Consider the following 25956-nt stretch of genomic DNA (forward strand, 5'->3'; position numbering starts at 1 on the left):
CTTTAACCTTTGGGACAAGACATCAGTGCCAATGGCTTTTGCATAACAATGTCAATAGACTATGTGGGTGACCTGACTTGTTTAAACCAAGCTCTGCATTCTGTGCCGCCTGCCCACGATGTACTAACAATTAGTATGAACACAGGCTTTCACCAATCTGGAGATCTGTCAGCCTTGGGAAGACCCCCACCAGCTCCGGAATAACTGCAGACCTCAGTTATTCCAGGGAAATTGGAGAGTCAAAGCTCTTCAGGAATCCCACCCTGAAGCCGAGATGCCTCTTCCCAGGGGACTGAGAAGCCACAGTGGGGCTATGACACTCTGTTTCCTTCTTGCTACACAAAAGCTAAACCTTGGGAAAGTGACCTATTACAGGGAGAAAGACCCAACCGTAGAAACACACACAGTGGATGAGATGTGAGTAGATTTCCTCTGGCTCTGCTGCCTGGTTTCAGTGTTCGGAGTTACCTCTCAGCTACCCTGCAAATTGATTTCCGTGCCGCTCTGCCCAGAGCTTTTGAGGAGAGCACCGAGGTGCGGGTTGAACATGGTCCTCCTTGACTTACTGCGGAGCTCTGTGTTACCCCAGAGCCCAGCGGGTGCTGTGGTTTTCGACCTAAATATGGACTGTTCTGGAATGGGGTAGATGATGTCATGCCATTAACAGTATTTTTGAGTTGACAAAGATAGACTGGGAAGGTCCCAAAGGACTTCATACACTTCGGGGATTGGCAGTAAGTTCTCCCTCAAATAGAAATCCATCCGTGAGCCAATTGCTGTTAATTCAGGATGAACTTAGCATTTGGTATAAAAGAAATCAACGCATGGATGTCTGGGTCCCAGTGAGCTGTTTGGATGTTCCCAAAGTGTACCCAGAAGGGACCACAGAGTGGGCTAAGTTGGTCCATCTGTCCTACCTCCCCACCATAGGCAATCAGTGGACACTTCTTAGTAGAAATGGCGTCCCTTCTGTCCAGGTTTCCCACCCCACCCAGTTATGCTGAAGCTCTTTATAACAGGAAGAAAGGCTCTGACCTGTTCACACACTTTCCAGTCCCTTCCTATGGCTCCCAGATGGACCCTCCAGATGAGTTTTCCTGTTTTGTTTTGCTTAGCTGGTTACCTAGGGAGGAAATCTGCTTGTACGTCCTTCTTTGTGGTACCAGTGTTACCCCAACGATAACACAGACTCCTTTTATTGACCTTCACTTTAATTAGGGGGTTCAAGTCATGCTGCTCATAATTAGCTTCTGTTGCAATTAGAATTTCAAAATTAAATTGGGATTGATTGCTTTGATAACAAGGCGGAAATGCTGTTCCAGTTTGACCATGTATGCTGTTTCCCTTGGTGTGAATTTCTCATACCCAAAATAACACTGCGGTAGCCATGGTAACTTTCCATTTGGTCTAATCCATATCATCTCAGGAGAAAGCAGAGGGTTATTAATAGTGTTGGTTGTATGGGAAGAAAACTAAAAATATGAAGGTTCCTTGGTTGCATAGGAGACCAATCACACAATTGCACTCTGGGAATATCTTACTTGCAGAGGTCTCACTGAATTTAGCATGTAGTTAGGAGCCTCATGGATTTGTATACGGAGACTCTGGGAAGGAATGATATGGGAGGTCAAAGCAGAGAGAATGATCAGCGTTGAACATACATTGCTGGTCCCCATTAAGAGATGTTCCAGCCACACTCAGTATCACAACTCTAACATCCCAAAGCAGTTCATAGTAGGTGCCCATTTCAGAAGAGACAGGGACTCTTCAGCCTGCATTTTAAAAAAGCCTTTTGCTGAAGCAAAAGGATCCAGTGGAGGAAATCTGGTACCAAAGAGATTCCAGATCATTGAGATCAAAAAGGCACACTCCAAATTTAAAAGTCCTTGAATTTTGGAGCCCCACCCATGCCCATTCAATTGAGGTGTAATTCCCAAGTTCAAAAGATTCGCCACAAGAATGCTAGATGATAATGTCATTTGGTTACATCTGCAATGGTCTTTCCAACGTCTTAATGATTCATGGGTTGCTTCCTCAGAGTAAGTTCTACAAACGGGGCAGAGTGTGATAGTTTACGTTTTCCATAGAGTAGAGGCTGAGCCTCAGAAGCAACCTCAACTGCAATCAATCTGTCGGCCACCAGGAAGGGAAGCCAGATGTTCTAAGCATGTACCTAATATTCTTTCTACAAAGCCATATTAGGAGACTTGGAGTCTGAACCAGGATTCTTTCATGTACATTAATACTTCATTTTACATTGTAGTTGGGAAAGATTTCAAGGGGGTGGTGTTGGGTGCATGGGATGTGTGTGTGTGTTTAGAGGAGATAATTCTTTTTTTTTTAAAAAAAGATATTTTTAGTGACTCAGGATTTAGGTGGATGAAGAAGAGGATGGGATGGGGAAGGCGTTCCAGTCTGGGAGAGTAGACTTCCTTCCTAGCTCAAAGTATAAAAGATGTTAGCAGAAGCCAGGCTTAGTCAGAGCAGAATGCTCACACAGAGAGAGGCTCAGTTCATAACAGGGCAGGAAACGGCCATGAGCATGAGCAGCTCCAGCTCTGAGCTGCTCTGCTAGGAGTTCAGTGCTCGCACATCTCCGCACTGGCTTTTTATCCTGCTTGCGTCCTTAGTTCAGCTAAGCAGTAATTGATCGTGGTACCTTTGTGTGTCTTGCCTTTGCCAGCTGCTCCGGCCCTGGTAGTTAGGACCCAGTCCTTACTCGGAGGAAGGTTTCAATCCGTTTGGACTGCTGTGCTGCAGTGCTGGTCAGGTGTATCTTGACCAGCTGAAAGGAAGCCTCTTTTGCCAGTGATTTGGTAAAAGATGCCTTGGCTCTCCGCGAAGGAGCAGGCCTGGTATAGTCTGAGCAGTGGAGCACTTCCTCGGGAGACAGGCTTAGCTTAGAAGAGTTAGTAGAGGGTATCCTGAGAGGAAATGACATTCTGGGTAGAGGAAGGGGTAGCCACAAAAACCTAGACATGACAGCCAGGTATGGGCAGGGAGCCAGGCAGCAGCAAATAGCACACTACGTCCCTTAGGAAGCTGCAGAAGGACTTTGGTTAAGAGAGGATGAACGAAGCGGAAGCCGGGCGTGGTGGCGCACGCTTTTGATCCCAGCACTCGGGAGGCAGAGGCAGGCGGATTTCTGAGTTCGAGGCCAGCCTGGTCTACAAAGTGAGTTCCAGGACAGCCAGGGCTATACAGAGAAACCCTGTCATGAAAATCCAAAAGAGAAAAAAAAGAAAAACCATTTCTAAAAAAAACAAAAACAAACAAACAAACAAAAAACCAAAAAACAAACAAACAAAAAACCCCATGAATGACCTGATTTTGGAGGCTGGTAGTGGGTTCCCATTACTTCTGGTCCTTCTGTCTCTGATTATTGATATGTGTGTGTCTGTGTCTGTGTGTCTGTCTCTGTGTGTGTGTATGAAAGGGAGGGAGAGGAAGGGGGAGGGGAAAGGATGGAGGAGGGGGAAGAAAGAGCTGAAATTCCTCATCAGACAAGCATCTCATCCCTAGGGAAGGGCGGTGTGATTGTATTGGAGAAATCTGAGAGAGAGAAACTTCCATACATGTATTGAAATGCTGCCTGACCCAAACGGCACAAACAAAAAGGTGGGATACAGAAAGTATGTGGATAAATGGAGCAGAAAGGCTTGATTCAGTCCCTCCCATGAGCTGCCACACTTAGGAAGACTCACAAGTAGATTCTTCCATGCTAGGATTGAGCTGTCTCTGCAGTCATTAAGGGCTACCATATAGCAAAAAGATCTTGAACTGTGTTAGGGTGTTTTATTTGGATTGACATTCTTTTGTCTCCGCCCCAACCCCCAAGGGGGGGTGGGGGAGGAGATTTAGAGCTTGTTGAATCCACCCTGTGTCAGGTCTTTGGCACTTGGTTTCATTAGAAACTGCCTTTCTCCTGTGAAGAGTGTGGTGGAGGGAAGGTCCCACCCATGTTCCCTGTACCTGCTCCTTTGGCCTATGTTATAAGTGACAAATCCTGGCAATGGCAGTGGCCCAGTTGCCTTTGTATGGGTGCAGACACACTGTCAGCAAAAGGTGGGAAAAGCCATATGGAAGAATCTTTCCAAGAGACTCAGCCCCTCCTCCTGGTGGGGGTTAGTTGCTCATTCATTGCCTCCAGGCCCTAAACTAAAAAGCCCAGCATAGCTTCTTTGTGAAAAGAGCCCTTTAAGTGCATTCCATTGGCATCTGAGAGCTGTGGGGATCTGGCTTCAATATCAGGACGTGGCTGACAGAGACTGTATCCCTGAGCTCCCTGACCAACTTCACAGCTTAGAGTCCAGCCAAAGACTTCTTTTGTTGGAGAAACCAAAAGGGGATCAGGGGCAGGGTTGGGACTCTCAGAAACTGCCTGTAGATTCAGCACTTGCTGGATTGCAAAGTTGGTGTGTGTGTGTGTGTGTGTGTGTGTGTGTATGCGTGTATGCATTCAGGGAAAGAACGTCAGCCTAGAACTTTTAGCAGAAGTTCTAAGAACTAAGACTCAGGTTAGAACAGTGGACAGGCTTCTCTGCCATGGCTTGGGTGGGTTAGAGGTCACCAGGACAGGCATGGCAGAGCCTTGGGCCCTGCCACTAGGGTTAAAGACATGGCTGAGGATGACCCAGTACCTTTTAGCTAAAAGGAAAGAAATGTGTCATAGGGTTGGATGCCACAGTGGCATCTCAGTCATCAACTGTCATAGCCCCAGGAGCTATTGTTCCTCTCTGGCTCTGGTCACAAGAATGTGCCGACTTACTGTCTAGCTCATGAAACCTTTAATCAGTATGTTAATTTTTGTGACTAAGAATTTCTTTTCTGGTTTCTACTACAGTTACGTGTATTTTATAATGATGGTTACACGTAAAGGAATGACTATTCCGGATCCTGGCTTCTCTTTAAGGGACTGGAGGAGCCATCTGCAAGCTCCTACCCTGAGCTCATGGGTCCCTTCCAGCCCCACATACCCATTGCATCGAGACCTAGAGTGCACTGGGGACAAGGAGGGTAGGAGTCTCACCTAGAAGGAGCATCTCTATGGACACTGGGACATGGCTACACCGCCATTTCTCTCTGTACCTATGGTAGATGTGAAGAAAGGAAGAGAGAAGGAGGATACCCCAACACAGCTTATTGTGACATCCTAGAGGCCTTTAATGCTAGCCCCAGCCAGAGACCTTCCCAGAAGAGATAATTGTAGGAGCACACACGAGAGGCAGAAAAATGTCAGTCTAAAACATTGAGTGAAAAGGAGGAGATCAGATCGGGGAGGGTGGAGAAAAGTTGGGGGGATGGTGGAGCACGCAGGCTTGTATGCTGGGAAGCTGAAGGACACACATACCCCTGAGCAGCTGGGATGAGGAGTCGGATGAAGGTTTGAAGGTGGTCACAGTGCGTGGGGCCCCTCCTGCCTTCCATCAGTTCTGTGTCCTTGGCTCAGTTCACACTGATGCTACCCACATCAAAATATGGTTTCTTTCGTGGAAGTAGCCGTCAACCACCCTGCAAGATGTTGCCTGCCTCCCTTCCATCACACTGTCCCCTCAAATTCCAGCTCTTCCCACGCCTCACTTCATTCCTGCCGCTTGTGAGGATGAAGTCCCCTGTTCCTGACGCAGGGCTGCCCTGTCACCTATGCTCCTATCCCGTGTTTCCTCCTCTCCCTAGGAGATCATACTGCCTCCTCTACTGTCTCCTAGCTTAGAAATAAGCTCTGATCTTCTCTATTCTAAAAACTATCATTACCTCCACACAGAAGCCACCCGGCCCTCTTTTACCAATGGCCTGTATGTGATCAAATCCAGGGGTTTCTCTCTAACTGATCTGATTGGAACTCCCTGCAGCACTTGACAGTGACAGTTATTTCTTCCCGCAGCTCTTCTCTGCCAACCTCCAGGAGCCGGAGCCCTCCTTGATCTGGGCCCTTCTTAGCCAGTCTCACAATGTCCACTTGGGTTTCTTTCTGGTTTGCCTCTTAAAAACCAGCGTCCCCAGCTCTCTTCTCATGCTGTCTTCCATTTCTGAGGTGGGAGCTGAGATGGGCTCTTATAATACATGGAGGCTCCCCATGTTGTATTATTATCTAGTCAGCCCATCTCCACAGTGCCCCATGGCCCAGTGAAGAACCCTATTTAGATGTCACAGCAGAACCCCAGCCTCTCTGCCTTCTTCCACAAACCTGTTAGCCTCACTCTTGTGTTTCAACCCTGGGTGACTCACGCATCCTTTCAGGATACTTATACCTCTTTCCTTATTCACTTTCTACATGCAATCACCCACTAAGGTTTCACCACCTAAACATAGCTCTTGTTGGTTTCTTCCCTTCTGTTTCCGCTGCCACTGTGTTAATTCAGGCCTCGTTATCTCCTGCCAGACTCCCTCAGTGGCTTTCCAACTGGTCTCCTAAGCCTTCACAGAACGTTGACATTTCTAGAGGAGGTGGTGCATTCCCACATTGGGATAAATCTAAGTGCTAGATTCTACAGGGTCCCATCTTGTTTGGCTCAAAAAAAAAAAAAAAATCTCTGCAGCTTCAACATATTCCTGGTTTTGGTGAGGTGGGAATTCTGACTGCCCAATACACAGTCCCCCCTCCAGATTGTGAGCAGGTCTATTCTGAGGATGCAGGAGCTGATGTAAATGGACACCTAGAAACAAGGGGAAGAGAAAATCTGGAAGGGTTTCTGGGGAGTTAAGTCAAGAATATTTGACCTGTCATCTTGTGATGTACCAGCCCCAGGAACTCTCAGGAGCTTCCAGCTGCTCTCACGGTTCCCTAAGTGTTTTGGATAGGCTAAGCATTTCCAGTTGTAGTCTTTATAGCTACTTTGGATGACTTTCATTCTAGATGTCAGACAACCTTCACTAATTACGTCTGAGCAAAGCATGGAACACAAGCATGCTTCCTCTCGTGATACACAACTACTCTCATGAGCACTTAGCGCCCCGGCATGTTGTGGGGCTCCATGTGATCTTAGCTGCATTATATTACCTGTCTTGTCCACTCGAACAGCACAAATCCCATTTCTCTGTTTCTTTTCACAACATCTAGTGCAGTGTTTATGTCTTTAAAATGCTTCATTAAACAAGGGTTGTGGGTGTCAAGTGGCCGGAGCTCCCCTGGGAGACACACACCTTTAAGTGATCAGTGAAAGTAGTGGAGTTGCCATTGGGCCTAGACCCATCTTGTGAGTAATAATTTGGTTTTCCTGAAAGCCTACTATGTGCTCAGCACGGACATAGTGTGTCCTATCCCAGAGCAGGGTTCATCATAGTGCTATTTTGGAGAAAGAGTTTGAAAGTCATTCATTCCATATCCGATAATAGAAGACCATCGGAGTCATTCATTCCATATCCGATAATAGAAGACCATCGGAACCCCCCCCCCTTCCTCTTTCTGCGTTGGCTCAGTTTTGCTTCTAATTACATCTAATCACCTCTATCACAATGGTGATACTTTTCACTGATTCATCAAACACTCCATTCAAGGTGAATCAAGAAAAGGATGGTGTTAGAATTAAATTGATTTTGATTTTCTGACATTCCTTATTGAAGGACAAATAGGACATCTATTTTGGTTAAAAGCCTATGTTCCAAATCATTTATAATTTACATTAAGATGTTGAATCAATGAGGTTGAATTACCACTGATCAAAAGTTCTGGCTTAGATCTTCTGCTCCGGGTTCTGGTCACCTGGATCCTTGTGTCACGCTGTCCACCCCAACCCAGCACTTTTTTGTTCCTCTGTAGATCTTTACTGGGAACTGCTATTTCTAATGCAAATCTCTCTGATTAGTGATTGATGTCTCACTTTTACTGTCTCTTTCATCATATGCACCAACCCTGTATGAGGGAGAGGTTATTATGGAAGTCTCTAGAGGGCATGGTGAAAGAGGCCAAAATGATTTAGAGTTGGTTTGTAGGCCGAACTGGTACTCAGTTTTTATCTCAAGCCCATTTTGTCATCGGTCCGTCATATGATTAAGTGACCTCTGACCATAAATGTGACGCTGGATCTCTCAGTGGGAGTCAGAATGCAGGGCTGCCTCACAGGGAGATTCGGGTGTCCACTCCACTTCAGGCTGCTCCTGGAATCACCATCTAAATTTAATGTATGTAGAAGGTCCACCCTGCTGACTGGAGCAGGGCACTATGTTTCAGCCTATTGAAAAATCTAGTTATTTATTGGTTAATAGAGAAAGGTGAGACACCACCACCTCGGACCCTAGCTCTCCGTAGCCCATAATACTTCGTCAAAAGTAAGCCACACAATTGGTCCACCTTTAGGGACCAAAGTGGAAGGAGATCTTAGAGCCGATGAATTCAGTTTTTCCCAGTGCATGGAAGAAATAAGCCGTGCTTGTCTCTTTTGGGTTTAGTGCATTTTCTAAAGCTTAGCTGCCCCAGTCTTCAGTCTGAAATCAGTCTCCTTCAGTTTGAAAAGAAAAAGGGGGGCAAGGAAGAGCTTTTCAGTCCCTTGGTGTTTCATCAAAATAAAATGAGCAGCTAGAGCAATAGCTTCCTGATCCGGCAGGGTGGGAACGCAGAGAGGAGACCTTGCCCAGAGGATGGATGTGAATGAAAGGCAGAGGCAGTCTGGCATCAAAGGGAGCCGTGGGCTCCGATCAGAGGGACTCTAATGTAATTAGTTTGGATGTAGGATTAAGTTCCTGCTTGCAGGGTGCTCTACTTCAAAATGCCAATCCGAAAAAATTGCAATTAAATTAGTCCCTTTCGTCCACACACGGGAGCGGAATTTTAATGGGTGATTCTCAGAAGCTCTGACAAGCAGAGAAGAGCTCCGGAGAGCGTCTCTTTCCTAATTCCTATTCATGGCGTCTGAGCCTCTTTTGATAAGAGTTTGATAAGTTTGGGTAATGAATAAAATGAAATCTCTTGGACTTGGGGCTCTCTGGGGTTTTGATGGTTTTCCTGTCTGCGAGAACATCTGATGGCCCTCGTAATCACCGTGCGTCTGAGAAAGGGAAAGTCGAGTACAGGAGGAAAGCGAAGCATCTTAATTTAGCTGAAAACTGCAAATCAGTTTTTAATGGCACTGGAGTGGGAATCTGCTCTGTGGGATGATGGATTGCATCGTCTGAATTACCACACGGGGAATGGGAAGAGCCTGTCTCTGCAGGATTTGTCCAAGATGAGATTTTTGGGGATTCAGAAGAGAGAGAGTGATGCCAAGGTGCTTCAATGTTAGCAGCACATTAACGAAAGTGAGTTGCTAAAACGAGTCTTTTCCATACTGATCCCTTTCTCAGAGAGACCAGAAACCAATCTCATAAAACAGAGACTCCGGGGGGCGTCTGCAGTACCGTTGACCATTTTTCAAATGCCTCGTCTCCTCAAAGAGGCAGTGACCACTTCCAGGCATGCGTCTCTCTCAAATCTAGGTAGGAAGACAGCAGGACTAGCAGGCACACTCTGGGGCCTGGGTTTGGATGAAGGCAGAGGGCTGAAGACTACCAAACTGTTTTAAAGTGACCTGTTTGCTTCTGTACAGTTGTAGCCTGCAGGGTGGCGTGCATGAAGCTGCTTATGGAGGCTGAATTACAGAGCTATAAAGGGAGCATCCGAAGGAGAGGCGCAAAAGTAGGGGACCTAAGTAAGGCGGGGGTGACCAGCACTTGGAGTGTGACAGGGCCACCGGGACATGCTCATAGAGTGTCCTGGGTAAGCTATAATAGGCACCCTTTCCTTAAGGCCCTCCAAAGCTATCTTCCAGGCAACAGTTGCTGTTAATAGACAAATCTGCCCTGGCTGTAGGACCAGTACCTGCTTCAACACACTGGCACTGTACTGTCCGCATTTTGAACCATAAGCCAAGCTTATGTGCCCACCGGGCTAAAGGAGGTGGGATGCTTAGGGGCTTTCTGTCCTAAACAGAGAAGTAGAATTTGAATGAGCTCTTTTTTCTCTTTGAGTTTTTCTTTTCAGAGTTAACTGTTGATTTAAGTAAGAGCTTTGGCATTGCCCACCATTATGAACATAGGGAACTTCTCTGGGCCTAGAGGCTGTATCTGTGCACCTGGTTCAAAAGTAGGCGTGGTTGACTTACCACTTTCATGGTTTATCTTTGGATCTTTATTTCCTTGGAGGGCGGGCAGTAGGCGTGTACATACCATGGCACATGAGTGGAGATCAGAGGGCAACTTGGGGAGAGGTCAGTTCTCTCCTACCACGTTGGAACTCAAGTCATCAGTGATGACCTATCCCCTCTGAGCCCTGCTGAATTACAATAAAGCACATTTAGATAAACCTCAGAGGCAGCCGGGGTCCACAGATGGCTCTCCGTTCTATTGCAGATGGACACATCCAAAGGCTTGAACTGAAAACGACCAGTCCTGGAATCTGTAGATCTAGATCTTTTTAAGAGTTGTGGAAGTAGTTGAGATGTATTTGTTTAGGGGAGTTTATGACCCATTCAGGCACGGTTTTGATTGTAAAATACCATCTGGGTCTTTAAGTCATTTATGGGGCTGGAGAGACAGCTCAGCTGTTAGACGCTAAGCTCACGACTGAGTCATTTACGTGTACGCTTTGGAATTTGGCTTTAAACTTGGCCAGTTTGAAATTCAACAAAGGAAAGGGGTTCTAGAGAGCTGGGTTTCTGAATTCTACAAGGAACATCATGTTTTGGTGGAGTTCTCCTAAGATGATTTCAAAAATCAGCATATTTCAGAGCGATTTGTGGGCTGGCTAGTCAAGTCACACTTTCATGGAAGTTCGAGCTTTTTTCCATTTGTTTGAGACATTTATCAGGGATAGTGACATTTTTGTTCCATGTCACATTGGGTCTTGTCAGAGTTCAGAGGATCTGAGATGAGTCTGTCATCTTGAATCTCTGCCTTGCCCCAGTTTATGTGGCCCAGTCCAGCATCCACCAGGCCCGAGGATTCCTCTCTGAGCTCCAGGAAGACAGATTTCACTTTGAAATTAGACCAGTTTTACATGATGAGCCAGAACTCCAGTCAGACTTATAAATTTGTGAGCATAATTTCTGTGTATGATTTCTTTAAAAAAAAAAACAAACAAAAAACAACAACAACAAAAAATGGCCTATGGAGTTGTTTGGTACAACTTGATAAGAGGCCTCTCCTGTTGTTGATGGCTCCCTTAATCTAATAAACTGTTCCAAGGCAGAAGAAAGGAAGCTTTTGTGTGAGATCTTTGATGGCATTCTGGGTGTTGTGGCCAGACACTGAAAAGAGAAGAGTCCAGCCGCCTGCCTGCTTGTGCTTTTCCTGGTCTTCACCTCTCTTCCTGCCCCTCTTCCCTCCCCTCTTTCTCGCCCCCCACCCCCAACTTTCCCTGCATGCACATAATCCCTTCTCCTTTGTTTCTAGTAACTTAGCTTTCAGCCTTGATCATAAATTGAATGGCCAAAAATCTATCTTGTTTGTGAAAATTCAGTAAGATTTTTCTCTTTTCTCTTCTTTCCTCTTCTTTTGACCAACTAAATGTTCAAGGTCAGGAGAAGGCACAATCTAGTAAAGGCGCTCTCAGTTGTGAGGCTCTGCCACCCGTGTATCTGCGCCCTTACCAGACACCTGGGGCCAACTGTACGCACACATTAAGGTTGAAACCTGAGAGTCAGGGTGCTCATCTCCGAGCATGCCTTCCACGAGTGGCCAGCTTCATCCGAATAGAGAGAATGGTTACTGACCCTCGCCCCCGACCAAGCCCCAGGAATTGCTGGCTTTGAACTTGAACAAATAGACTAAATAAAGTTGTGCATAAGTAGAGGTTATGTTGTGCAACAGCTGGTTTTTATTCTTTAATTCCATTAGAACTAATTTTCTCGGAGGCCAGAGAGATGGCTCACTGGGTGAAGGTGCTTGCTGCCAAGCCTGACAACTTGAGTTTGGTCTCCAGAAACCCACACAGTGAACGGAGGGACCAAGTTGTCCTCTGACTCCTACAGAATTCACGTAATTAAAAAAAAAAAACATTTTAATAATCTCTTAAGGGCCAGATCTCTAAAACTTCCTGGTAGATTTTATTCATAGTTTTATGTTCTACGTTTTATGGTAAAAAGAAACTTTTCACATTCAGTGCCAAGGATCACCTTGGTTTGAGCAAGTGCCTACCCATGCCACTTATGGAACTGAGTTCTTCGTGAGTATTAGGTTGTTCTGTGAGAGGTGAACTCTCATCCCTGAGTGCCAGAGAAAAAGTCAGAATGTGCCTAAGGTTATTCGTCTTTGACCAGCCTGCAAACTCTCTTCTCTACACTCAGTAGTGAGAGAAAGAAAGAAAGAAAGAAAGAAAGAAAGAAAGAAAGAGAGAGAGAGAGAGAGAGAGAGAGAGAGAGAGAGAGAGAGGAAGGAAGGAAGGAAGGAAGGAAGGAAGGAAGGAAGGAAAAAGCTACCACGTGGCAGGTGAGCTGATGGGCGTGATTCTGTCTCTGGCAGAAAGTGTCTGGCAGAAAGGCACAGCTGTGTGTGAGGCACTGGGCAAGGCTCTGGGACTCAGCGGCGAAGAAGGCCTGATGACCATATTCCCTAAAGACCAAATATCCTGAGGCCTTTCATACAGCTGCCTGCAGTCTTTGAGTAGACTCCTCTCAGATCGTTAGCTTAAGCTTCAGACCCATCCTATACCTTGTCTGGCTCCCCTCTGGCTGCTTTCCAGTCCCCAGCCAGGCTACAGAGTCAGCACCTCTCCAGGTCTGTCTGTCTTTCCATCCACACTACCGAGACACAGAGGAGGACACAGGACAACATATTCAGAGCCATAGAACAGGGTCCATGCATGAGGACTTTATAGCAAGTTAGTTTGGGTCTTTGTGGTGGAAAAAGCTTGGCTTTCTCTGTAGGTGGCCGTGAGCCCTTGGGAACAAGTCCAGTATTTCCCAGGCCTTGACAACTCATAGACTAATGAGAGCCTGAGGATTTTATACAAACTTGTGGGCTCTGAGACCCCAATTGTCACTCATAACCTTCTTCCCCGCCCTTAAGTCCTCTATCCTCAGTATTCATGGTCCTTTTGTGGTCTGGGTCTCCCGACAAGGTCAGAAGGTTAGCAGGGTCAGTGTATGGCTTCAGTTTGTGGAGCTGTTAGAAGAATGGGTTGGGGCAGGGTGGGGTGTGGGCCCCTGGTCCTCATGGGCAGGAGCCAGAGAATTCTTTGTGTTAGAAGCCCATTAATTAGGGCGTAAGCAGAAAAACATTCTGGATCTCGCCTTAGCTGGGTGCAACTGTGACTAAAATCTCTTGGCAGAAGAGTGATATAGAGTCCTGTGGCATTGTGGGTGGCCAGTTGTAGAGGTGAAGCCAGGAGGTAGAAAATCATAGAAAGTGGCTACTGCAGAGGTCTTAGAAGGAGAGTTAAGTTCAAATGGGGAGCACGTGGGGGCGTTGTAGGAGACAGCATTGGGAATTGTTTTCCGTCAACAAAAGGTGGTTCTGAGGGCCATTTGGGGAATGAGGTCAGAGGAGATGCCAGGGGTCAGGAATGAGTGATTCTTTCTGAGTCAGCTACTCCCTGTAAGGAGTGGAAATGGAGTCTTGAACCTTCAGCACATTTCAAATGACTGCACTGGCCTTGTGGCTCGGAGCACTGCTCCACCCGGAGTTCTGCCCACTGCAGTCCACTCATACCTCAAAAGCAGCTTTGCGTGTCATTTTCAGTGACATTATCCTCAGAAGGAAGATCTGACCCTCAGCTTCCTGTGCCAGGTCCCTTGTGTCTGTTTCTGGGCTTCCTCAATTAGAACAGCCATGAGACCCAGCTCATACCAGCTAAGTCACAGGATTTGTGCTTAGAGACTTGCGTGTTACAGAGGCCTCAGCCATCCCTTGTTCCTCTTCCTTTTGAGTGCTGGTTTCATCGTCTAAGCCACATTGGTCCTTCTGGAAAAACACCCCCACCCTACCAACAAATAAGAGAGAAAACATGGTGGGGTGAAGTAACCACCAGGCTACAAGTCTCATGATATTTTTACCAGAATGGGTTAGAGTATCTTCTTCCAGGATGGGTGAGGGGCCCTCTCCCAGGCCAGTGGTGGCCAGGAAGACGTTTCCTACCATATGCCTGTAGTGAAGATGGAAGCAAGGGTGGGAGGAGGGGACTGGCGGTAGGGGTGAGGTGCTGGAGACACAGGTGTGTATCACACCCACACTTACACCTTTGCAGGTTTCTGTCCTGTGTCTCCCGACCCAAACCTCCAGGCCATTGTTCCCAGCGACTCATTATTTCCCCTAGCTATGATGCCTTACTCTTCGTGATTCAGTTCTGCTGCTCCAGCCCTTCCCTCACCCCGCCCAAACCCCAGTGAAACTGTCTGAGAACAGCCCTGGGCCACAGTGTTTCTCATTTTGACAGAGGAGAAAACTCGAAGACAAAGAGGCAAAGTAACTCACCCAGGCTGCAGATCGGGAAAAGGCGGGGTTGGATGGCTAGGCAGTGTGTCTATCCCCAGAGCTTGGTGGCGTTGAACTGTGTGTGTGTGTGTGTGGTCTTCCCAAAGAATGTGCCCCTCTGGAGCCGCCATCCCTGCTTGCTGTTCCATGTTCCCTTCGGCATGAATGTTAGTTCTTAGTGATCTGTACAGTGTCACACCCTTCAGGAGTGGGAAGCTCTCCTTGCAGCCTGGGGTAGACTTAAGCAAATATTAATGGTAATGCCGATGCCATCTTTCTCAGAGTCTCCTGTCTCCTTCATGCAAATGAGAGTCTGGTGCATCCTCTGGGGGACTCTAATAGATGCCCCCTACTGTCCCTCCGCTGCTGGCCTAGGAATTCCCGCTGTCTGCACGTCCAGGCCCATTCTTGTACTTAATGTGAACTGTAGGCTCAGGTGCTCACACAGGAAACCCAGGGTCCCACTCCTCCCGAGTTAGATTAGCTTTTTTTTTCTTCCTTGGAGAGCTGTTGAAATATGGGTTTCCACAGTAATGGGGGTCCCCATCACATTCTAGGAGCTGGCCCTGAGCCTCCAGAATCCCTTTTCCAACATTTCCTGGGCTCTGGCTACTACAGCTTGTTCAGACCAGACTTGTAAGACAAGTTACAGAAACACTCTTTCTATAGTTAGAGGGATGGCCGTGGTTTTCAGAGCCATGCCCAGACAGCTGGTATCAGTTCTGGCTGAGGAAACTGTTATTGAGTTCTCTCAAGAGGACTGAAGAAGCCTAGGAGAGAGAAGTTCCTTTCCCTATCTGCTTTCTTCCCAAACCCCAGCCTCTCTCTGCCTCCTGCACCAGACCCTCGGTACTGAGTCTGCTCTTATTTTACAGGCCTAGATTAATAGCGTCTGGATGTAATTATAATGACAGCTAACATTAGCGCCGATTCCCCTGCTAGAGTGCGTTCCAAGTCCTTACAGATACCCACTCATTTGGTCCTTATTAACATCATGTGCCATATTATCCCCGCTTAGCAGACAAGGAACCCAAGGTTCCACAAAGAATTAACGTCACTTGCCCAAGACCGCACAGCTGTTCAGAATTACTGTGGGCCTCTGCATGGAGGTGGTCAACTGGCCCAAGCTGTGAAACACTGCTGTAACAGCTCTTAATATCGAGACATAGTGACAAAGCCACACGTGGTGGCATATGCCTGTAACCCCAGCACTTGGGAGGCAGAGGCAGGAAGTCCAGGTAGACAAATCCACCCTTAGCTACATGATTCCACATCAGCCTGGGCAGCATTAATCTCATCTCAAACAGCAACAACAAAATGCTAATGATGAGAAAGATGATGAGAAAGAAACTAGACTCAGATTCCCCCAAAAGCATCACTTTATAGTGATTTATGAATTTTATAGCCAGCCTCCAGTTTAGGTGGACAACTGTGGGTCTCACCTACCTTCTCCAGATGCTCAGACATCAGCTCTTTGCATCTCATCTCAGACTCTATGTTGACGATAGGACTCGGATGCTAAGTTGCACATGGATTTGGGCTAGAGGGTGACTTTGCTCTAGGAGTTACTAACTCTGTTTAAAGTTAGGAAAACCATGGGGTAGATGGTATGGGTCCCGCCTGCCCCTGCCTTCGTCCTATAGGATTGTGGATGGTTTTGGCTCCTGGAATGAAGCTACAGGACTTAGTCCAGAACCGAGTAACGTCCTTTTGTTAGGAGGTTGAGCCCAACTTAGTTGTGGTTGGCATGATCGATAGCTGGGCTCTATACCAGGCCTCTATCTCCTTCTCCTCCAGACAAGATGGAGAGGCATGCTGTGAGAAGCTGTCCTTTGGACATGGCATGACTGCTGGACACATGAACCCAGCAGCAATGGTCACCTACGGAAGACCTGCACAAAATTAGGCTGGTTAAAAAGTCCAGTATGGAGGGCCAGGAGTGGTGGTACATACCTTTAATCCGAGCAATTGACAGGCAGAGCTTTGAGTTTGAGGCTAGGCAGATCTAGCAAGCTCAGGGCTACATCAAGGGCCCATACAGAAAAAAACTATATCTAATTAATTAATTAATTAATTGCAAAAGACTAGCACAGAGGAGGGAGGGTTCCCGAGGCCCCACCCCTAGCTGAAGAGCCATTGACGGCTGATGGCTGCTGAGGGAGAGTCACTTTTCTTTAAGAATTTTCTTGCTGTCACTTTCCTTCTGGCAGCAGAGGAGCCTGCACCTCAAAGGGCTGGTGCGCACTTTATGCACGCCCAGTGAACTAAGCGAGCCAGCAGGCCGGGTGTACTGCTGTCGAAAGCAAAGCCTGCTGTCCCATGCTGATAGAAGGGATGAGGATGACGTAGGTCCAGCCCTCTTTGAGATGCATCAAATGCAAGCTGGATACGGTGGCTCGTGCCTATAATCCCAGCCCTTGAGAGGCAGAAGCAGCAGGAGGATCAGGAATCCAAGGTCATCCTTGGCTACAGAGTCAGTTTGAGGCTAGCCTGGGCTACATAAGACCTGTCTCTAACAGCAAGCTTCATTAATTCATTATGTGATTAAACAGTAAGAGTTTTAGAGGGTACCCACTCCCTCCCAAAAACAGACACCAGCTACTCATGAGGTGGCCCTCAGGGTGATCTTGCGACATCCCCTTTGGAACCTGAGAGTCATTGCATAGATTCCCCACAACAGTGTATGGTCTGTGTTTTTTAAAGTCTGGTCTCCATCTCAAGCTACTAGGGAGGGCACAGGTCAACACTCTCCTTTCCTCTCCTCTCTGGGTTGTCATCCTGTCACCTCTATCTCCTGTAGCACCCAATTACAGCCTGTTTGTAAACACAGAAGGAAATAGCAGTAACTATGGATTTTCCTCTAAGGAGTTGGGACAAAAGTCACGGAAGAGCCAGCTGAGTTTGTAGTTAGGATAGCAAGTAAGAGTGTGTGATGCTTTAAAGGAAAACGTACATTGTAGCCAACACTGAGAAGGGTGTGTGTGGGGAGCAGGGGTCTGGATATTGGGACTTGAGTGAGGAGAACACAGCAGCACATAGGGGAATAGCTTTCTGGGTGTGAGCAAATAAAATTTCTGAGGAGTATAGTAGAGCTGGCTGTACATGTTCAGATCTCCTACATTGTCCCTGCCCGGACCTAGCAGAGAGCCTAGGGTATGGCGAAAGAGGTGTGAATGAGTCCGCTAGTCTGGGTGACTTACGAGGAACGACATTCACAATAGAGGTTAGGATTCAGTACAGCTACCTTGAGAGAAAGCCCCCGAATTATAGGCTTCATGAAGCTTGACAGTGACATAGAAAATGGGGACCAAGCTGGGTGGTGGTGGCACACGGCTTTAATCCCAGGACTTGGGAGGCAGAGGCAGGCGGATTTCTGAGTTTGAGGCCAGCCTGGTCTACAGAGAAACCCTGTCTCCAAAAAAAAAAAAAGAAACTGGGAACCAGTTGTTCTCCTGCTGGTGTGTGGGCCCCATGGGTATCAGAGCCCCAGCCTGGTTCCTGCCTTCTCGGCTGTTGTTTCTCGTTATGGCTTCCCCCTCATGGTCCAGGATATCATCGAGCTGCTGGTTGTCACATGCCACCCCAGAAGTCCTTCCAACTCAGTCTTCTAAGGGTAGATCTCAGTGCAGCATTTTATAAAACACAAACCGCCGGGAAGGCCGTCTTTGAGCTGAAGGGTGGTGACGCACTTGTAAAATCGAACTGCAGACTATCTGGGAGAAGAGCTGCAGACATCTCCCTCTGGGACGTTTGTTCCTGCAGTGTGGCTGAGTTCTTGAGGTGTTCAGGCCCTGCCTGAGGTGCTGCTGTAGGGAAAAGGGGAAAAGGTTCTTTTCCCATGAAACTTAAGAGTCTAGCAGGAAGCGAGACAGATAATAGGCAGCCATCAGCTGTCAGCTTGCCATTCATACATGAGTCTTCAGATGTAACTTTGCATAATTCAATGCCCAGAGCTGCTAGCGTCAAACACTTACCGTGTGAGGCCCACAAGAGTCATGGCAGTCAGCCTTTGCACACTTTTGATATAAATTCCACTATCAGATGTCCCTCCCTAGGCATAGTGGCCCACACCTTTAATCCCAGTACTCTGGAGGCAGAAGCAAAAGCATTGCTGTGGTGGAAAGGCCAGCCTGGATCATGTAGTGAATTCTAGGCTAGCCTGGGTTATAGTGTGAGACCCTGTCTCACTGAGCAAACTGAATGATTGAAACCATTGCCTTTGTCTGTCTGTCCTGAGAGCAGAGGAGGAGGGTAGGGAGAGGAGAGGAAGAAGTGAAGGTCCACCCTGAAATCCACCTATACCACATCAGCCAGCACTGTGAAGAGAGGCGTGCATAGTTAATCCTCAGTCTGAATCCTTTGTTTGGGGCGGGGGTCGGGGGAGACTTGGGGATCTTTCTCTCCTTGCTAAGCAGTGTGTGAGGAGTAATTCTGGGGCTTTTCGAGGCATCTGGAGGACACACTGGGGAACTTAGGGAAGCACAGACACCTGGCCTTCCCCTTCTCACATAACCTTCAGTGAGTGGTACCCAAACCTGGTTTCTCTAGGAACCCAGGAGGGGTGGTGTTCAGTGTGTTTGTACAAGGCTGAGTGATGCTAAATCCAACCTGGAGCCAGTGTCACCTGCCTAGAAGGCCTGCAGCTGTTGCCATGCCACGTTCTCAAGCTGTTTGGGGTGAAGGACCAGTTTTCCCCTTTAAGTTTGGTTCCCAGTCTGCCTTAAAAATGAAGTAGTGCATTAGAAAAATTAAACCAAAAAGAAAAGGTGTTATTCAATCTGGATGTCTTAGTTAGGGCTTCTGTTGCTGCAATGAAACACTCGACCAAAAATGACTTGGGAAGGAAAGGGTTTATTTTGCTGACTCTTCCATATCACAGTTCATCATCAAAGGAAGTCAGGGCAGGGACTCAAGCAGTGCAGGAACCTGAAGGCAGGAGCTGAGCTGATGCAGAGGCCATGGAGGGATGCTGCTTACTGCCTTGCTCCTCGAGTCTTGCTCAGCCTGCTTTCTTATAGAACCCAGGACCACCAGCCCAGGGATGGCACCGCCCACAATGGACTGCGCCTTCTTACATCAACCACCAATTAAGAAAATGCCCTACCATCTTGCTTGTAGCTCAGTCTTTCTTTCTTTCTTTCTTTCTTTCTTTCTTTCTTTCTTGATTTATTTATTTTATGTATATGAGTATACCATTGCTGTCTTCAGACACACCAGAAGAGGGTATCAGATCCCATTACAGATAATAATGAGCTACCATGTGGTTGCTGGGATTTGAACTCAGGTCCTCTGGAAGAGCAGTCGGCGCTCTTAACCACTGAGCCATCTCTCCAGCCCCCAGTCTTTATTTTTAATTGCAGTTCCCTTCTCTCAGATGACTATAGCTTGTGTCAAGTTGATATAAAAACTAGCCAGCACACTGGGCATAAGTAATAATATATGTCTATAATCCCAGCACTTGAGAGGCTGAGGCAGGAGGATTATTAATTCAAACGTAGCCAAGGTTATGCAGACAGCAAGGCCCATGTCTCAGACAAAACGAAGCAAACAATAAATCAGACTGGGGTAAGATTAGTAGATACAGTTCTTGCCACGCAGGCATGAGGCGAACCAAAGTTTGGATTCCCAGAACTCCACAAAAGCAGGTTGGTATGGTAACCTGTATGAGAGGCAGAGACTGGGGATTCCTGGAGCCAGCTGCTAGTCAGACTAGTCAAAACAGTAAGTTCCAGAGTTAGTCAGAGACCCTACCAATATATACGGTAGGGAATATATAATGGAAATCAAGGATTTTACCCAATATCAACCTGAGGCCCCTCCAGACACCCATGTGTGCATCCATCCACATGTAAGCTTGAACATTCACACACATACACAGAAATTATCTATAACTCAAGGGCTGCACAGATGACTCCGCTGTTAAGAGCACTGTTGCTCTTACAGAGGACCCGTTTCTGGTTCCCAGCACACACGGGGTGGCTCATAACCACCTGTAACTCCAAGCCCAGAGGATTTGACGCCCTCTTCTCGCCTCTACAGGTATTGTATACACATGATAGACAAACATGCAGGCAACATACCCATAGGAATACAATGACAACAAACAGAAGCTTAAAAAAAACAAATATTTTAAACATTATTTCAAAGAGTATGTCTAACTCAGGCATCTATTTTAGATTTAGGGGGCATGAAATTGCTCCATCTGCTTAGAAATCTTTTATAAGCTAACTTAATTCCTGCCTGGAGTTTGTCTACAGGAAACCAAAAAAAAAAAAAAAAACTAGGAAAGAAATTCAGAGGCTTTGCTACCAGCCTCGAGGACTGTGTTTTGGGCTATACTGCCCCTGAGGCCCAGGGTCAAAGGCCACTGGGGAACTGCTGTCCTTCCCAGCTCCACATTAGGGCAATTATAAAAGAGAACAAGGAAGCTCCCACAGGAAGAGAGCCTCCTGGCCTTGTTCCTCTGTCTCTGCTTCGGGAGCAATTTCCCTGCGAGAGCTCTTATGAGCTCTACCTGCAGCTGGAGAAGCAAGAGGTCACGGCTAATTGTAGTCTCCAGTTCCCTTTCTGAACGCAGCTTTGGGCCTGCGCGCACTCATCTGCTCAGTGAAGCAGAGGACCAGCGAAACGGTGGTCATCTGCGGCTGGCATGGCCTGGCCTGGCCCGGGGAAGGTGAGGTCACTGAGGGCTCTGTGTTGCAGTTCTCCAAGGAGAGGCACATCATGGACAGGACCCCTGAGAGGCTGAAAAAGGAACTGGAGGAGGAGCTGCTGCTGAGCAGTGAGGACCTACGCAGCCACGCCTGGTACCACGGCCGGATCCCCCGACAGGTATGCGCTCTGCTCTGTTCCGCTCAGGGACTCGCACACTGATGGTCTGTTGAGTCCTGCTCAAAGACCACAGAACGCTAGTGCTAGAAAGTGACTTAACTTAGAACCGTCTCTAAAGAGTCCTTTGGAAGAACCAAAGGTTGGACTCCAAATATATTTCCAGCCATGAGGGAAAGGACAGTGCTCCTGGGGTCCATATACATGGCGCAGAACCAGCTGCCAGAAGTACCTAGATGCCTGGAGTTCAGATAATTAAGCTCTTGGCCAGTGGTCAGAGCCTCCTACTACTTGGACCCTTTTCTGAAGGCAGTGACTTATCTCAGAGAAGTTCCTATGCCACAGGGCAGGAGACACAGACTGACAAGGCCACCCCTGCTTCAATGGGGCAAGCGAGTGTCCACTGTCTTCTGTCCTTCACTGAGTCCTGTGACCCAAAAGATGGGGAGGAAGGGGGATTAGCCCAGGGCCCAGGCTCATCCTTAATGGCTCAGGAGATTTCACGTAGTTGTGATAAGTCATGTTGTTGTTTGATACTGTAAGAATTAAAAATAGGCTGAGTTTGCAGAATTGAAGTGTAAAGTTACCTATGGGATTTTATTATAAGCATAACTGGCCAGTCATTAATCAAGGTCAGCATAACAGGAAATGCATACCTAGGTCTAAGGCAGGTGGCGGCATGTTGTAAATACTGTCTTTAGGGTAACGAATTTCACTTTTTAAAATTATTATTTCGTGCTGGGTGGTGGTGGTGCACACCAGCCCTTGGGAGGCAGAGGCAGGTGGATTTCTGAGTTCAAGGCCAGCCTGATCTACAGAGTGAGTTCCAGGACAGCCAAGACTACACAGAGAAACCCTGTCTCAAAAAACCAAAAAAGAAAAAAAAATTATTATTTTGTTTATTTATTTATTGCGCGTGTGTGGAGTGTGCCACAGCACACAGGTGGATATCAAAAGACAAAGGGATCTGAACTCAAGCCATTAAGGCTTGGCAACAACCGCCTTTACCTGCTAAGCCATCTTACCAGCCCTATTTTTTTTTAACACTTATCAAAGAAATCATTTTTATTCTGATCTTGAGATATTTTTTTTGTAACCTTAAAACTGATGGTAGAAGATCCAGATAAGAAGAGAGAAAATCCAACTCCTATCCCTAATTGTCTCCCCTGGAGGTGGTTGTTATAAGCATTCTCGTATATATCCCTCCAGACCTCTTCAATCAAAACAGAGATCTTCCTGCTTTCTGTGGCCCACTCGCCTCACTTAATGGTGTGCCCTGGGAATTGGCTCCGGCTGTAAACTCTTCGGCTGCCCCAGCACACACTGTGTATATGGCTATCACATACACACACATCACAATTTATGGGGTACTTAGAGCGTTTCTAGCAGCCTGAGCAACATCCTGTATGATAACTACCACGTTCAGACCTATAATTCTTTCTACTGGCTCAATTCCAGGAAATGGAATTTCTGCATGAAAATGTATTTTTAAGGCAAAGAGGCAGTTTTAAAGTAACCATGGCAGCACACTATTCTGAGCTCGCAGAAGTATAGCGTCACTTGGATGTTAGAATATCCTAGGGGAACAATGTCATCACTGCTGTCCTTGTTAGCGCGCCCGCCAGAAGGGCGAGCTCTCAGAACATCATTCTGGACGCTAACTGGAACCCGATGGCAATGGAAGCCGGGTGCCAACACTGTCCCTTTGAAGGTTTCAGCCACTCTATAAGCAACAGCATTATCTACATCTTATAGATGATGTAACCGAACCACAAGGCGCTTATGTAATTTGTCTAGTCACACAGCTAGGGCAGATTGCAAACCTAGGTGGTCAGGCTCCAGCATGATGTACTGGATGGCTGGCAACATCAGCACCATAGTGGCTACCTGTGGGGCTGTCCACCGCATTACAGGCATTGTACTCCTCGTGCTTTGCCTAGTTCTCATATGCAAACGGATTATCTTTACAATAACTTTGTGGGGTGAGGAAACCTCAAGTGTCTTTTTTTTTCCCTAGCCTCCTAGGTTGTCCAGAATCCACTGTGCCATCCCTGGGTTCATCCTGCTCTGTAAACAGAAATCTTAGGAGCATAATTAGGGGACCCAGACCCAGATAGCCTCTTCCTCTTCCCTTTGAAAAAAAAAATCAGACCCAATGAGCATACAACCTCATTTCGTCCCGTTGCTTTACATTCTCTAAGTCTGTGTAAATGTCCTCTTCTTGGGACATCTTCCTGGTCACCCTCATTTGAACAATAACCCTTCCAAGTAGCCCATCTCCCTTCCAAAGTTTTTCTTTCCGTAGCTTCACAATATTCAGACTCACCATACTTGCAGCTGTCTGTCCCGAGAGTGCTACACCAAACACACACACACACACACACACCACAAAGCCCCCGAGGGAGCACACTTAGTCATTGCTGTGTCTCCTGAGTCTGCAGTAGTGCTGGGCATGTAGAAGAAGGTCCATAAATAGTTTGGGTGTTTTGTTTTGCATTTGAGAGGGGGATGACTTCAAATGAATTATGTATTCCAGGCTGGCTTCAGACTTACAGTCCTCCTGTCTTAGTTTCCTGAGCGCATTGATCACCCGTGTGCAGAGCCATACCCAGCTAGGATACAGTCCTTGAGTGTGTCATTTAACAAACTAAAGACATGACTAAAAAAAAGGGAGTGCTAGGAGATGGCTCGGTTGGTAAAATAGTCATCTTGCAAGCACAAGGATCAGGGTTCGATCCCCAGAACCCACATTAAAAACAAAACAAAAACAAAAATCAGGAGAGCCAGGCGTGGTAACACATGCAGTGGAGAGGCAGATCCCTGGGTTGTGGGAGATCGATTGTGCCTAAGGAAAGATGCCTTTGGTCTCTGCACGCATGCGCACACGGATCAGACATAACAGCTCTGTCTTCTGGAAGTTCTTGAGTATGTTTGCCTTTCCTGCTCCTCATTCACCATTTTGACTACAGGTGTCTGAAAACCTTGTGCAGCGGGATGGCGACTTCCTGGTTCGCGACTCCCTGTCGAGCCCCGGAAATTATGTCCTGACCTGTCAGTGGAAGAACCTCGCTCAGCACTTTAAGATCAACCGGACTGTCCTGCGGCTCAGCGAGGCCTACAGCCGTGTGCAGTACCAATTCGAGATGGAGAGCTTTGACTCCATCCCGGGGCTGGTCCGCTGCTACGTGGGCAACCGGCGACCCATCTCCCAACAGAGTGGTGCCATCATCTTCCAGCCCATCAATAGGACAGTGCCCCTCTGGTGTCTGGAGGAGCGTTATGGCACCTCCCCGGGCCGAGGCCGGGAGGGCAGCCTGGCTGAGGGAAGGCCAGATGTGGTGAAGAGGCTGAGCCTCACCACAGGCAGCAGCATCCAGGCTCGGGAACACAGCCTGCCCCGAGGAAACCTCCTCAGGTAGGTCTGTGGAGTGCTGGGGCCTCGCTCAGGCTAAGGGGAGGAGAGGGTTTTAGAACACTCACCGTCAGTGGACAGTGGTCACAAGTGTGCATGATTAGTCCCCGCTTAAAGAGCATCAAAAGCAAGTGGTGGAGCTAGATGCTTAAAGAGCATCAAAAGCAAGTGGTGGAGCTAGATGCGAGATGCGTGTGGGTAATCTCAGTGCTTTGAGGCTGAAATGGGGCGAGTGCCCCAAGTTCAAGGCCATCCTTGACTACAAAATGAGATCCCCATCTCTAAAACAAAAACAACAACAGGGTCTGAGCAGGGGATATTTGGGGGACACTGCAAAGAAGAGGGGGTTCCAGGGACTTAATGTGAGACGTTCAAGGGCCAGAGGAGCCTGGAGGGTTGATTGGCCAGGCTAAAGTAGAGGGTCTGTGTAAGGGAGGGATGGGGTTAGGAGGAATCCAACCGCACCCCACCGCTGCTGGTGGTGGAGGCTTTGTGCCTGGCTATAAAAGTTTGGCACAGTGAACAGCAGATCTTGAAGCAGAACTGGGCAGCATTAGGCACAGAGTGGGGGGAGAAACGGAAGCAGGGGAGCCAGCACATGCTTCAGCAAGGGCCCAGGCTGGACAGGGGAGATGGGGTCGACTTCTGAGGTTTTCAGGGTTAGAGGAAAAAACCCACCTAGGCGGTATACTATGGGGAGGGCAGGGACTGTGGACATGCTGTGTGTCAGCGTCCAGCAGGGGTCAGTGCTGAGGCTAGGGACTGGCCTTGTGGAAAATGATTGGCCTGGAGGGAAACAGATGGGGTTTGAAGGACTGGAAGCGTAGAAGGAGGAAACTGGACTCCCGTGCCCCTTGGGCTGAAGAGAAGTGTTCAGAGAATAGGCAGGCAAGGCTGAGAAGCGAGCTCTGTATTTGCATAGGACTTAGCTTCCAGAGATGAGACGCCTTTTCAGGGCCAATTGCTGGGGAGGAAAGCTGAGATGTAGCCTGGACCCCTTTATTGCCCTGCCCGCCAACCCCCACCCCCACCCCCCACACGCACGCTCCTGGCGTCTCAGCTCCCACATATAAATAAGCGTGTCTATTCACCTCTCTGCTTTCCTGTCTGGGCCAAGAGAAAATATAAACTATAATTTCTTTACTGCAAACGCCTTATGAAATACAGGACTATGTAAGTAACATAAACTGTAGCTGTTGCCTGGTATGTATTAGTCAGCCACTGACTCAGAACCTGTGGCTCCACGCTGGTTCCCATGTGGCTAGCTGTGCAACCCTGGGCAGACACCGTCAACCTCTCTGGGGCTCCCTTCCTTGGTCTGGAAGCATAGAAGC

The 25956-nt window shown here is 47.6% G+C and overlaps 1 protein-coding gene across 2 annotated transcripts in view; it reads left to right on the top strand.

Annotated features, from left to right (window-relative positions):
- The window catches only part of Bcar3 (BCAR3 adaptor protein, NSP family member), a 111198-nt gene that overhangs the window by 65148 nt on the left and 20094 nt on the right, over window positions 1-25956 (top strand). For both annotated transcript variants that reach the window (XM_021157545.2, XM_021157547.2), the window contains 2 exons: window positions 21085-21213; window positions 24180-24625. In XM_021157545.2, coding sequence (XP_021013204.1) covers window positions 21085-21213; window positions 24180-24625 — 575 coding nt within the window. The remainder of the gene's footprint in view (window positions 1-21084; window positions 21214-24179; window positions 24626-25956) is intronic.

This window comes from Mus caroli, chromosome 3, assembly GCF_900094665.2.
Source record: "Mus caroli chromosome 3, CAROLI_EIJ_v1.1, whole genome shotgun sequence".
In the NCBI taxonomy this organism is placed as follows: Eukaryota; Metazoa; Chordata; class Mammalia; order Rodentia; family Muridae; genus Mus; species Mus caroli.